Source organism: Centropristis striata, chromosome 23 (assembly GCF_030273125.1).
Source record: "Centropristis striata isolate RG_2023a ecotype Rhode Island chromosome 23, C.striata_1.0, whole genome shotgun sequence".
In the NCBI taxonomy this organism is placed as follows: domain Eukaryota; kingdom Metazoa; phylum Chordata; class Actinopteri; order Perciformes; family Serranidae; genus Centropristis; species Centropristis striata.
In genome coordinates, this window is record NC_081539.1 from 564314 (window position 1) to 579687 (window position 15374).

Consider the following 15374-nt stretch of genomic DNA (forward strand, 5'->3'; position numbering starts at 1 on the left):
TCTGATTCAGACACTAAAAAAATGTGTATTTGGTGAAAAGTTTTGTAAAGTGATGTGAATGTTTTATAAAGAAATAACCAGCGATGTTTCTCTGAATCCAGGAATGAGCCCTAGAATAAATATCTCTCTGTCCCACATCACCCGAACACACAGATGCTGGCTTATCTGATGGTAAATAACCAGGAATTTAAAGGGATTCATATCTTTGATTATGAATTTCGCATTAGTCAATTTGCGGATGATGCTGTTTTCTTCTTGAAGGACGAACCAGTTGTCGGTAAAGCATTGAGCATTGTCTCTCTTTTTTCCAAAGCATCTGGTCTGACTATACATTTTGTAATATCAGTGAAAATGTAACAACCAATTTATTGGGAAAGTGTTCAAATGTAAAACTTTTCATGGTTATACTAGAACTGCAAAAATCAGAATAAACAATGAATGATGCAACACAGATAAATACTTCAAATAGCTAAAATGGCCAATTCCGCCAAAAGCAAAAGAAGTACAGTATAAAGTTATGAACAGTTATAACCCTACAGCTGAACAGTTATAACCCTACAGCTGAACAGTTATAACCCTACAGCTGAACAGTTATTACCCTACAGCTGAACAGTTATTACCCTACAGCTGAACAGTTATAACCCTACAGCTGAACAGTTATTACCCTACAGCTGAACAGTTATAACCCTACAGCTGAACAGTTATTACCCTACAGCTGAACAGTTATAACCCTACAGCTGCACAGTTATTACCCTACAGCTGAACAGTTATTACCCTACAGCTGAACAGTTATAACCCTACAGCTGAACAGTTATAACCCTACAGCTGAACAGTTATTACCCTACAGCTGAACAGTTATTACCCTACAGCTGAACAGTTATAACCCTACAGCTGAACAGTTATTACCCTACAGCTGAACAGTTATAACCCTACAGCTGAACAGTTATTACCCTACAGCTGAACAGTTATAACCCTACAGCTGAACAGTTATTACCCTACAGCTGAACAGTTATAACCCTACAGCTGAACAGTTATTACCCTACAGCTGAACAGTTATAACCCTACAGCTGAACAGTTATTACCCTACAGCTGAACAGTTATAACCCTACAGCTGAACAGTTATTACCCTACAGCTGAACAGTTATAACCCTACAGCTGAACAGTTATTACCCTACAGCTGAACAGTTATAACCCTACAGCTGAACAGTTATAACCCTACAGCTGAACAGTTATAACCCTACAGCTGAACAGTTATTACCCTACAGCTGAACAGTTATAACCCTACAGCTGAACAGTTAGTGTCTCTTTGTGTCTTTTTGGTAATTTTGTGCCTTTTCTTAGTAATTTTGTTTCTTTTTTCAATAATTTTGCATCTTATTTTAGTAAATTTGTGTCTATTTGGTAATTTTGTGTCTTTTTTAAAAATAATTTTGTGTCTTTTTTGGTAATTTTGTGTCTTTTTTTAAAATACTTTTGTGTCTTTTTGGTAATTTTGTGTCTTTTTTTAAATAATTTTGTGTATTTAGTAATTTTGTGTATTTTTTTGGTAATTTTGTGTCTTTTTAAAAAATAATTTTGTGTCTTTTTAAAAAATAATTTTGTGTCTTTTTTAAAGTAATTGAGTGTTTTTTCAGTCATTTCGTGTCTTGTTTTGGTCATTGTGATGCTGCCTCCAGCGGCCCCCAGGTCATTAGAGTTTGAGACCCCTGATGTAGAGTCACAAGGCATTTTTGGCAAAACCTGCATAATTGGTGAAGTACTACAATGGATAATATTACACCTTTGGATATGAACCAAAGCTAATGTACAATTTGGGTCCTTCTCATGGGCTCGGAGTGGTGAGAGGATCTGTCCGTAATGCTGCCTGTATTTATTATTTATTTTATTTTCTAATGTCAGAGTTTATTTTTATACTTTATATCTCTATTGTAGTTTGTGTCTGTGTCCACTCGACCTACTGAGATGATAGTTTAGTTGTTTATTTCACTCTTTGCCTTGCAGAATGTTGTTGTTGTTTTTGTTCTTTGTATTTTTGGGGGATGCATAGTGGAGATTCTTGATTCAACTTGTAATTATAGTATTGTGCAATAAAGTTTGGAGAAAAAAATAAAATAATAATAATAATATTACATAGAATAATAATAACAATATTATAATTATTGTTAATAATAATAATAATAATAATAATAATAATAATAATAATAATAATAATAATAACAGCTCTTCTCCTCATGTCAGCTGGGTCCTCCTACAGTCCAAAGACACACACACACACACACACACACACGTAAAAAACGCTGAATCTTATATGTCAACAAAATAAACTTTTCATACATTTAATTCAGATTTATGTCCTAAATATCCGCATATTTAATCTATGTAAACATATTGTTCACATCATTTTTAATGTTTAATCCTCTGGGAGTTAATAATGTAAACAACAACAACAACAAGCTGATCAGCTGACCGAGCACATTGTCGCTGCGCAGCACGGACACATTTACGGTAACACCGCTCCGTCTGTTCCGGTAACCACGAGACCGGAAGTGCGTCAAAGACGGAAGCGGAGGGAGGCTGAAGAGCACGAGACCAGAGATGGCAGAGAGCGGAGCTCAGGTAACCCGTTACTCCTCAGAGTAATCAGAGTACCTGAGGAGTAACCAGAGTACCTGAGGAGTAATCAGAGTATCTCTATAGTAATCAGAGTACATGTAGAGTAATCAGAGTACCTGTAGAGTAATCAGAGTACCTCTATAGTAATCAGAGTACCTGTAGAGTAATCAGAGTACCTGCGGAGTAGTCAGAGTACCTCTATTGTAATCAGAGTACATGTAGAGTAATCAGAGTATCTCTGTAGTAATCAGAGTATTTGAGGAGTAATCAGAGTATCTGAGGAGTAATCAGAGTATCTGTAGAATAATCAGAGTATCTGAGGAGTAATCAGAGTATCTGTATAGTAATCAGAGTACCTGTAGAGTAATCAGAGTACCTGTAGAGTAATCAGAGTACCTGTGTAGTAATCAGAGGACCTGTGTAGTAATCAGAGTATCTCTATAGTAATCAGAGTATCTCTATAGTAATCAGAGTACCTGCAGAGTAATCAGAGTACCTGAGGAGTAATCAGAGTATCTCTATAGTAATCAGAGTATCTCTATAGTAATCAGAGTACCTGTGTAGTAATCAGAGGACCTGTGTAGTAATCAGAGTATCTCTATAGTAATCAGAGTATCTCTATAGTAACCAGAGTACCTGAGGAGTAATCAGAGTATCTCTATAGTAATCAGAGTATCTCTATAGTAATCAGAGTATCTCTATAGTAATCAGAGTACCTGAGGAGTAATCAGAGTATCTCTATAGTAATCAGAGTATCTCTATAGTAATCAGAGTACCTGAGGAGTAATCAGAGTATCTCTATAGTAATCAGAGTATCTGTAGAGTAATCAGAGTACCTGAGGAGTAATCAGAGTATCTATATAGTAATCAGAGTACCTGAGGAGTAAAGCTCCACATTTTCTCCACATGCTCTCTATCACCATCAGTTTACATTTCTGTAGGAGCCACTTCATCCAGATTGTGGATCAGAGATGGCTCCCATATAAAATCTATGAGAACCAATATATCTTCCAAGACACTCAGAAGGTCAATCTGGGTGTCAAAATCTACATTTTCTGGATTTTAAAAGTCTTTTTTGCAAATTTAAAAGGTGTTTTTTTGCAAATTTTAAAGTTTTTTTTTGCAAATTTTAAAGGTTTTTTTTGCAAATGTAATGTTTTTGCAAATTACTTTTTTTTGGGAAAATTTTAAAGTTTTTTTACTGCCATGTGCACTGCTCAAAAAAAAATCAAGGGAACGCTTTCATCTCATGTCAGATCTTGTATATTAATTTTTCCCAACAGAAAATGTAGATTTTGACACCAAGATTGATCTTCTGAGTGACTTGGAAGATATATTGGTTCTCATAGATGTCATATGGGAGCCATCTCTGATCCACAATCTTGATGAAGTGGCTCCATCAAAAATAATCAAAAATGTAAACTTATGGTGATGGTGTGGAGAACATTTGGTGCTTTTGTCCGACGTGTCCCCTTTATTTAGCTCCGACTAATATGTGGTATTGTGTTACTGTCCCAGTTTATCTGATATCACTCGACTGAAGTCCAATATGAGGTACTTGTACTTCACTTAAGTATTTCCATTTAATGTAACTTTATACTTCTACTCCTCTACATGTATCTGTTACTGTTCAGGTGGAGATTTAAAGTGGTCAGATGCATCAATAATAACAATAATCCAATAATATATTTAGAACATAAAGGACAATCTGAGTGGATCCATTCCACAGAACGAGTACTTTTACTGTTGATACTTTAAGTACATTTTAATCTTTTGTACTATTACTTCAGTAAGTAACATGCTGGTACAGTCTATATGCTGGTACAGTCTATATGCTGGTACAGTCTATGTATTGGTACAGTCTATGCTGGTACAGTCTATGTGTTGGTACAGTCTATATGCTGGTACAGTCTATGTGTTGATACAGTCTATATGCTGGTACAGTCTATGTGTTGGTACAGTCTATGTGTTGGTACAGTCTATATGCTGGTACAGTCTATGTGTTGGTACAGTCTACATGCTGGTACAGTCTATATGCTGGTACAGTCTATGTGTTGGTACAGTCTATGTGCTGGAGCAGTGATGATCTGTGTGTCTTGCAGCTGTTTGCCCGTCTGGAGGCTCGTCGCTGTCTGAAGGACGTTGAACCTCGACTGTTTCCTGCAGATGGAGGACCTGACCATGGTGACTGGCCACACACACACACACACACACACACACACACACACACACCACAACATGAAACACTGATTGTTAGTGACTGTTGGAGCGTGTAACTGATGCCTGACGTGTGTTTGACAGGTGAGGTGGTGGAGCTGTACGGAACAGAGGGGACAGGTGAGTTCTCTCTACAGGAAACTCTCCTGCCGTTTACCTGCTCTGAACTCTGACTGTGTGTCTCAGGTAAGACGGAGCTGCTCTACCACCTGCTGTGCCGCTGTGTGCTGCCAGCGGCGTCCGGCGGCCTGGAGGTGGACGTTGTGTTCGTGGACACCGACTACAGCCTGGACATGCTACGACTGGTCAGCATCCTGGACAGCAGACTGAACGCAGGTGTGAACTTTACTTCTGAACATTTAACACCAGTTGGTCCAAACTGTAAACCCGTCTCTCTCTCTCTCTGTCCAGCTCGTTCCACCGGCTCGCCCTCAGCCGGGTCAGACGAGGCGGTGTTGCGTTCGTGTCTGTCTCGCCTCCTGGTCGTCCACTGCTCCTCCTCCTCCCAGCTCCTCCTCACCCTGCACTTCCTGGAGACCTCCTTGTCGTCGAGGCCCGGCCTGGCGCTCCTCCTCATCGACAGCATCTCCGCTTTCTATTGGCAGGACCGCTGCGAGGGCGGGCCCAGCGTCGCCAAGCAGGAAGAGAAGCTCAGCAAGTGTGCAGAGCTGCTGGGTCGACTGCTCAGGTAGCTGTTCCTCAGTGAGGAGGTTCTAGCTGGGTGGTAATTCAGGAGGTTCTAGATGTCCTTTGGGCTGTTGGGTGGTTTTTGTTCTGAATGAGGTGGTTCTAGAAGTCCTTTGGGTGGTTTCGGGGGGTTATATGAAGTGGTTCTAGATTTCTTTTGGATAGTTGGATGTTTTTTGGAGGTACTTGAGGTGGTTCTAGATGTCTTTTGGGTAGTCGGTGATTTTTGGAAAAATTGAAATGGTTCTAGATGTCCTTTGGGTGGTTTAAGGGGTACCTGAGGTGGTCTTAGATGTCCTTTGGGAAGTTTGTGGTTTTTGGGGTACTTGAGGTGGTTCTAGATGTCCTTTGGGAAGTTGGGCAGTGTTCGAGGTACTTGAGGTGGTACTAGATGTCTTTTGGGTATTTTGGGCGTTTTTTTGTGGTACCTAAGTTGGTAATAGATGTTCTGTGGGAAGTTGGGTGGGTTTTTGTTCTAACGAAGGTAGTTCTAGTTGTCCTTTGGCAAGTTGGGTGGTTTTGGGGGTACTTGAGGTGGTTCTAAATGCCTTTGGGGACTCGGGACTTCTACATGTCTTTTGGAAGTAGGGCGTTTTTTGTGGTACCCAAGTTGGTTCTAGGTGTCCTTTTGGAAGTTGGGCAGTTTTGGCGGGATACTTGAGGTGGTTCTAGGTGTCCAATAAAAATGTTGAGGTGATTCTGGTTGTAATTAAGGAGGTGCTTGTCAGTTTGGAGGCCCTGGAGGTCCTTCAGGAGGTTCTCTGACGTTTCAGAGTTTAATAGACTTTTTGGTGGTCCCTCAACGAGTTTGACGGCGTTCTCCACCATCATCATCCAAACATCAAATGAGTAAATAACATGTATCACCGCAGTAGAGTTCTTCACAGTTCTGGAGGAACACATGGTGTTCTCTGTAGAACCCTGTTAACGGGTGACATCTTTGTTGGTTAAATCGGTCTCCTCTCCTTTTAGGGATTACAGAATCACTGTCTTCGCCACCTGCCACGCCATCAGGAGAAACTACAGTGGACCCTCCTCCTCCTCCTTCCCCTCCTCCTCCTCCTCCTCCTGCTCCTCCTCCTCCTCCTCTGACTCCGACAGGCCGTACCTGTGCCGCTCCTGGCAGCGGCTGGTGACCCATCGGCTGCTGTGCTCCAGGCAGGAGGTCGCCCCAGGAGAAGGTGGCAAGGAGCAGAGGAGACGACAGGTCTTCACTGTCCACTGCACCTCCTCCTCCTCCTCCACCTCCTCCTCCTCCAAGACGAAGGCCTACAGGAGCAGCTCCTTCTGCGTGACGGACGGAGGAGTGGAGTTTATCTGAAGGGTCACTGACCGGACATGTTTTGTTTGTTCTTTATATATTTGGGTTCAGTAAAAGAGGCCTTGTTGTCGTAGGATATTTGGCACAAATAATCAATCAGATCTGGGATCCATGACGATCCATTTACTGATCTCAGAGATCACAAGAAGACCAAAAGAAAGGCGGTTGGAGGTGGTTCTCGTGGCCACTGAGTCGGTTCCAGGAGTACTTGAACAATGAGTTCCTTCCGGTGGTTCCTGCGGTGGTCTCAGGTGGGTTCCTGAGGTTCTGTAGGTAGTTTATTCACTGAGGAGGTACAACCCGACTCCAACAAACGCTAGAACGTTGTCTGAATCGTGAATAAAACAACAATTCTTTTTGACACATGTTCATAAAGGAAACTGAACAAAGACAACATATTAAATGTGCAAACTTTGCTTTCTGATTTTATTTTGGCTTTACACAGTGTCCAAACCTTTTGTGGGATTAGTTGAACATTATTCAGAGTTTCTGTTGAGTTTTACAGTCATCTGTTCATTATTTAGAGAGTCTGACGATCAAATGTCACAAAACAATACTTGAGTATTTTTACTGCAGTCAAACTGAACGCCGGACATCTGGAACTTGAGTATTTATACATTGTCACATTATTACCTTTACTTCTTCCCCCAGTGGAGGACGGAGTACTCTGTTCTTTTATTGAAGTAAATACCAAGAGAAATACCACAGGAGGAAAATACTCTAAATGTATTATTTACCTTTAAGTTCAAAGTACAAAAAACTGTGTATTTATTGCTTTGTTTCTATAAGAAATGTATTTCTGTATAAGGCTGTATTTGTTTATTTATTGTACAGAACTGATGTTGTTTTTCAAATAAAAAAATATAATATTAATATGTCTAAAAGCTGTCTATTCTTACCTAATGTACAGGACTGGTGTTATATTTTATAATAAAAAATACAATCTAATAATAAGAATAACAGATTAACAATGAGTATAATAAGTTTAATATTTTACCTAATGTAAAATATTGCTTTATTAATCCCCATGGGGAAATTCAGGAACAGAACTTAATAATATTATTATTATTATTATTATTGTAATAAGTTAATGGTAATCATTGTAATAACTTTAAAGTCTGTACAGGACTGATGTTATAATTAAAAAAACAATAATAATTTAATAATATAATAAGTATAATATAATAATTATTTGCATGTTACCTAATGGGCAGGACTGATGTTATATTTTAAAATAAAAAATACAATTGTATAAACATAATAACAGGTTATTAATACTACTACTACTACAAATGTTACCTATTGTAGGAGACTGATGTTATATTTAAAGTATAAATATAATAATATGATAATAATAATAATACATATATTATATATATAAACAGTTTAAAATGTTAGTCCTTGTTATTATTATTTTATTATTAATAATATATATATTAATAATATATATATATATATATATATATATATATATATATATATATAATATTAATTATATTATTATATGTGTTGGTTCTTATAATTATCATTAATATATATATATATATATATATATATATATATAATTTTTTTGTTATATATATATATATATATATATATATATATATATATATATATATATATATATATATATATATATATATATATATATATATGTATAAATAGTTGGTCCTTATTTATTAAAAATATATATTATATTATTAATGTGTGTGTGTGTGGGGGGGGGGTCGTTGTTTGTTTATCATTATTATTATTTATTATTATTATTATTATTAATAATAATAATAATAATAATAATAATAATAATAATAATAATAATAATAATAATAATAATAACAATAATAATATTGATTATATTGTTTGGGGCACGTGCGGTAGCAGTCCGGCTCCTCGCGCTCCAGTCCGGGACTTCCTGTGTGATGACAGAGACCGCTTCACCAGAGCAGCCCGCAGCAGATCCCTCCGCGGGGTCACACACACTTTCCACAGTACACAAACACGTTCCCCGCCACGCAGCTCCACGGCCCCCAGCCCGCCTCCCTCCCGGGGACCCCCCTACTGTCCCCGGCCCTCAGACCCGGACCCGCCGGGGGACGCGGCTCCGCTCCGGCCCCGCGGCTCCCGTTCTGAGGGACTACTTCTTCTCCTGCTGTGTGCCAGGCTGTGCTTCGGTCGCTCCAAACATGGCCTCCATGTCGGAGCCGCTTCAACTTTAATTTGTCTGCAGGTTTGCTCCTCCAGCGCGCCTCTCCGTGTCTCTCGGCCCTCGGCGGCCAAAGGAATGTTTCCCGGGGACACGTGGCCCCGGCTGACCCGCGGAGCAGAGCTGATCTCCGGGAGGATCTCTGCCAACTGATCGGTTGAAGTTTGATCAAAGCTGGAGAAGAAGAAGAGAATCTCATCTAAGCAGTAAGGAGCTCTGGAGCTTTCTCTCCTTTTCCTCTCCTCACCTGAGCAGGTTTCTCCTCTCCGCTTTACCTTCCGCCCCGCGCACTAACACCTGGAGTACAGTAGCAGAATAAAGCGGGATGCGCGCTAACGGCTAGCCTGCTAGCTAATGCTAATGCTAACAGAGAAGTGATCGGTCAACTGGGCGGTCCGGAGCTAACGGCTAACAGCTAACGGCTAACGGCTAACAGCTAACGGCTAACTGTGTTTGTACAACAGAAACACTCCGTTAGTTTCACCTCAGAGTCAGCCAGGTGAGCTCAGGTAAACCAGGTGAACCAGCACTTCTGACTCCCGTCATGTTTATTGACCTGTCACACCGGATCTGATCACTAACTGATCAATGGATTTATCGACCTGTGTCTGTTGTGATGCTGAGCTGTCTGCAGGAGGAAATGCCCAGAAAAACTACTGATACTACACTGTTACTGCAGTAAAACTACTGATACTACACTGTTACTGCAGTAAAAGTACTGATACTACACTGTTACTGCAGTAAAACTACTGATACTACACTGTTACTGCAGTAAAACTACTGATACTACACTGTTACTGCAGTAAAACTACTGATACTACACTGTTACTGCAGTAAAAGTACTGATACTACACTGTTACTGCAGTAAAAGTACTGATACTACACTGTTACTGCAGTAAAAGTACTGATACTACACTGTTACTGCAGTAAAAGTACTGATACTACACTGTTACTGCAGTAAAAGTACTGATACTACACTGTTACTGCAGTAAAAGTACTGATACTACACTGTTACTGCAGTAAAAGTACTGATACTACACTGTTACTGCAGTAAAACTACTGATACTACACTGTTACTGTAGTAAAACTACTGATACTACACTGTTACTGCAGTAAAACTACTGATACTACACTGTTACTGCAGTAAAAGTACTGATACTACGCTGTTACTGCAGTAAAAGTACTGATACTACACTGTTACTGCAGTAAAAGTACTGATACTACACTGTTACTGCAGTAAAAGTACTGATACTACACTGTTACTGCAGTAAAAGTACTGATACTACACTGTTACTTCAGTAAAAGTACTGATACTACACTGTTACTGTAGTAAAAGTACTGATACTACACTGTTACTTTTACTGCAGTAACTGTTACTGCAGTAAAAGTACTGATACTACACTGTTACTGCAGTAAAAGTACTGATACTACACTGTTACTGTAGTAAAAGTACTGATACTACACTGTTACTGCAGTAAAAGTACTGATACTACACTGTTACTGATACTACACTGTTACTGCAGTAAAAGTACTGATACTACACTGTTACTTCAGTAAAAGTACTGATACTACACTGTTACTGTAGTAAAAGTACTGATACTACACTGTTACTTTTACTGCAGTAACTGTTACTGCAGTAAAAGTACTGATACTACACTGTTACTGCAGTAAAAGTACTGATACTACACTGTTACTGTAGTAAAAGTACTGATACTACACTGTTACTGCAGTAAAAGTACTGATACTACACTGTTACTGCGGTAAAACTACTGATACTACACTGTTACTGCAGTAAAACTACTGATACTACAGTAAAACTACTGATACTACACTGTTACTGCGGTAAAAGTACTGATACTACACTGTTACTGCGGTAAAAGTACTGATACTACACTGTTACTGCAGTAAAAGTACTGATACTACACTGTTACTGTAGTAAAAGTACTGATACTACACTGTTACTGCAGTAAAAGTACTGATACTACACTGTTAGTGCAGTAAAAGTACTGATACTACACTGTTAGTGCAGTAAAAGTACTGATACTACACTGTTACTGCAGTAAAAGTACTGATACTACACTGTTAGTGCAGTAAAAGTACTGATACTACACTGTTAGTGCAGTAAAAGTACTGATACTACACTGTTACTGCAGTAAAAGTACTGATACTACACTGTTACTGCGGTAAAAGTACTGATACTACACTGTTACTGCGGTAAAAGTACTGATACTACACTGTTACTGCGGTAAAAGTACTGATACTACACTGTTACTGCAGTAAAACTACTGATACTACACTGTTACTGCAGTAAAAGTACTGATACTACACTGTTACTGCAGTAAAAGTACTGATACTACACTTTTACTGCAGTAAAAGTACTGATACTACACTGTTACTGCAGTAAAAGTACTGATACTACACTGTTACTGCAGTAAAAGTACTGATACTACACTGTTAATGCATTAAAACTACTGATACTACACTGTTACTGTAGTAAAAGTACTGATACTACACTCTAACTGCAGTAAAACTACTGATACTACAGTTACTGCAGTAAAACTACTGATACTACGCTGTTACTGCAGTAAAACTACTGATACTACACTGTTACTGCAGTTAAAGTACTGATACTACGCTGTTACTGCAGTAAAACTACTGATACTACACTGTTACTGCAGTTAAAGTACTGATACTACACTGTTACTGCAGTAAAACTACTGATACTACACTGTTACTGCAGTTAAAGTACTGATACTACGCTGTTACTGCAGTAAAACTACTGATACTACACTGTTACTGCAGTTAAAGTACTGATACTACACTGTTACTGCAGTAAAACTACTGATACTACACTGTTACTGCAGTTAAAGTACTGATACTATGCTGTTACTGCAGTAAAACTACTGATACTACACTGTTACTGCAGTTAAAGTACTGATACTACACTGTTACCGCAGGACAAGTACTAAAACTACTTCTACTGCAGAAAAAGTACTGATACTACACTGTTACTGTACTTGACTCTGACGGACGGTACTGGACTCTGACGGACGGTACTGGACTCTGGCGGACGGTACTGGACTCTGGCTGGACGGTACTGGACTCTGACGGACGGTACTGGACTCTGACGGACGGTACTGGACTCTGGCGGACGGTACTGGACTCTGACGGACGGTACTGGACTCTGGCGGATGGTACTGGACTCTGGCTGGACGGTACTGGACTCTGGCTGGACGGTACTGGACTCTGACGGACGGTACTGGACTCTGGCGGACGGTACTGGACTCTGGCGGACGGTACTGGACTCTGACGGACGGTACTGGACTCTGGCGGATGGTACTGGACTCTGGCGGACGGTACTGGACTCTGGTTTTGAATGCAGACTATTTTACTCTGTAGGCATCACAGTGAAGCTGGTCTGACATTGGAGCCTGGCCTGGTGGTTTGGTGCCAGCAGCTGTTTCCTGGGGAAACCCTGCAGGTGCTCAACATCTGGATGTGACCTGAGGTTATTTACTCTGACACAGTTAACACAACAGGTGCTAAAAAATAAAAAAAAAGCTATCCTCATTCATTTTATATGTCGCGTCCGTTTACACTCCGAGACCTTCAAAGAGACATTTGTCCCTTGTTTTAGATGTCACATAGGAGTGGTGTCCATCATCTGAAGGCTGCAACCTGAAGATGAATCCATAATTCTGTAATGAAAATCATTTAAACAAAATTACATGTATATGAAGTTGATTATCATGCTCAGTTATGTCTTATATTGCAGCAATCTTTGGGTTTTCTTTAGTCCCTCAGGACTTTAAAACGGCGTTCCGTGATCTGATCCCGGTGGTTGATTAAAAGCCTCCTGACCTCTCGTCTGCTTTGTTTTGACACAGAATGCCATCTGAGGCTCAGTCTCAGGAGCCTCGGGACAGAGGACCGGCCCCGCCCGTCACCCGGGCCGGACGCAGCGCTCAGCTGGCCAAAGAGGCTGCCATAAGCTCCGCCCTCGAGAGGCGGTCTCGTGGGCGACCTCGGAAAGATGGGAGCAGCGGACGCTCTCCTCCTCCACCTCCTCCTCCTCCACCTCCTCCACCTCCCAAATCAAGGAAGAAGTAAGTGATGCAGCTTTGTGATGTTTCAGTGACAGACCAATCAGACAACAGTCGACAACGTGACAGACCAATCAGACAACAGTCGACAACGTGACAGACCAATCAGACAACAGTCGACAACGTGACAGACCAATCAGAGACAACAGTCGACAACGTGACAGACCAATCAGAGACAACAGTCGACAACGTGACAGACCAATCAGAGACAACGGTCGACAACGTGACAGACCAATCAGACAACAGTCGACAACGTGACAGACCAATCAGACAACAGTCGACAACGTGACAGACCAATCAGACAACAGTCGACAACGTGACAGACCAATCAGAGACAACAGTCGACAACGTGACAGACCAATCAGAGACAACGGTCGACAACGTGACAGACCAATCGGAGACAACAGTCGACAACGTGACAGACCAATCAGACAACAGTCGACAACGTGACAGACCAATCAGACAACAGTCGACAACGTGACAGACCAATCAGAGACAACAGTCGACAACGTGACAGACCAATCAGAGACAACGGTCGACAACGTGACAGACCAATCGGAGACAACAGTCGACAACGTGACAGACCAATCAGACAACAGTCGACAACGTGACAGACCAATCAGAGACAACAGTCGACAACGTGACAGACCAATCAGACAACAGTCGACAACGTGACAGACCAATCGGAGACAACAGTCGACAACGTGACAGACCAATCAGAGACAACGGTCGACAACGTGACAGACCAATCAGACAACAGTCGACAACGTGACAGACCAATCAGAGACAACGGTCGACAACGTGACAGACCAATCAGACAACAGTCGACAACGTGACAGACCAATCGGAGACAACAGTCGACAACGTGACAGACCAATCAGAGACAACGGTCGACAACGTGACAGACCAATCGGAGACAACAGTCGACAACGTGACAGACCAATCAGACAACAGTCGACAACGTGACAGACCAATCAGAGACAACAGTCGACAACGTGACAGACCAATCAGACAACAGTCGACAACGTGACAGACCAATCGGAGACAACAGTCGACAACGTGACAGACCAATCAGAGACAACGGTCGACAACGTGACAGACCAATCAGACAACAGTCGACAACGTGACAGACCAATCAGAGACAACGGTCGACAACGTGACAGACCAATCAGACAACAGTCGACAACGTGACAGACCAATCGGAGACAACAGTCGACAACGTGACAGACCAATCAGAGACAACAGTCGACAACGTGACAGACCAATCGGAGACAACAGTCGACAACGTGACAGACCAATCGGACAACAGTCGACAACGTGACAGACCAATCAGACAACAGTCGAAGGCCGGTGTGCAGAATAACAATAATAATGACATAATGACAAATTAAAAGTGGCGGAGCTGAATTAAAGGTTTATTTTGAGCCAACCAGAGCTGGTGGTTGTTGAACAGTAGGAAGATGAACCAGGACCAGTTAGTGAGTTTGACTCTGTGTGTTTAGTAACAAGGTACATGATGTTTGTGTCAGTGGAGTCTGGAGTCTCAGAGTGATCCAGCTGCTGAAACTGTAGGATCCTTTATTCATGTTGTTAGACACTTATCATAATAATATACTAATCACAGTCTGAGCCTTTTATTTGACGTACAATCGCTGGCGTCAGATGTTTCTGCAGCTTCAGCTTCTTTATCCGTTTCACCAGTTTTGTCTTCCAGACAGCCCTTCTGTCTGCTGATACCTGGAGTTCTTTATTGTTCCTGTATTATTGTTTATTATCGTGCAGACGGAGACGGTTAGCTCCATGCTAGCTCTGACAGCCACGAAGAGGCGGGGCTTAGCGACGGGTCGGTGGGTCCTAGCTCGGGCTGGGCAATATGGACCAAAAGTCACATCCTGATATATTTATTTATATTTATATCGATATACGATATATTAGGGCTGGGCGATATATCGATATAAAAAACATATCAATATTTTTTTAAATGTGATATGGATATTAGACCATATCGCATATAAATCGATATAGTTCAAATTTGCGCAAATTTAAGTAAAAATCACTTAATTAAGGATTAAAATTCAGAAAATAAACGAATATAATATATAAAATAGTGATAATTATGATAAGGACTAGTGTTGATTTTAAAAAAAACAAAGAACTATGAAATGAGAAAATAATATTCATGTAGAATATTCCTAAAGCTTGATTTTGGAAACCAGAGTCAAATTTATTT

The 15374-nt window shown here is 40.6% G+C and overlaps 2 protein-coding genes across 2 annotated transcripts in view; both read left to right on the top strand.

Annotated features, from left to right (window-relative positions):
- The first annotated feature begins 2573 nt into the window (after nucleotides 1-2573).
- Nucleotides 2574-7711, top strand: xrcc2 (X-ray repair complementing defective repair in Chinese hamster cells 2). The gene is made up of 6 exons (XM_059326947.1): nucleotides 2574-2616; nucleotides 4716-4797; nucleotides 4915-4950; nucleotides 5017-5166; nucleotides 5242-5518; nucleotides 6490-7711. Exons 1-6 carry the CDS (start codon nucleotides 2596-2598, stop codon nucleotides 6836-6838), a joined length of 915 nt encoding a protein of 304 aa, XP_059182930.1. The 5' UTR covers nucleotides 2574-2595; the 3' UTR covers nucleotides 6839-7711.
- A 1263-nt stretch (nucleotides 7712-8974) lies between these two features.
- kmt2ca (lysine (K)-specific methyltransferase 2Ca) overlaps nucleotides 8975-15374 on the top strand; it is an 85786-nt gene continuing 79386 nt past the window's right edge. Inside the window, 2 exon segments of the mRNA XM_059327392.1 lie at nucleotides 8975-9247; nucleotides 12929-13147. Of these exon segments, the coding sequence (XP_059183375.1) occupies nucleotides 12930-13147 (218 nt within the window). The 5' untranslated portion in view covers nucleotides 8975-9247; nucleotide 12929.

Excerpts from the sequence above, each read along its gene's own strand:
- xrcc2 (XM_059326947.1), top strand. The coding sequence starts at position 2,596 with ATGGCAGAGAGCGGAGCTCAG. Across the intron at positions 2,617-4,715 it reads TGGCAGAGAGCGGAGCTCAG|CTGTTTGCCCGTCTGGAGGC; the intron begins GTAACCCGTTAC and ends TGTGTCTTGCAG. Across the intron at positions 5,167-5,241 it reads GGACAGCAGACTGAACGCAG|CTCGTTCCACCGGCTCGCCC; the intron begins GTGTGAACTTTA and ends CTCTCTGTCCAG.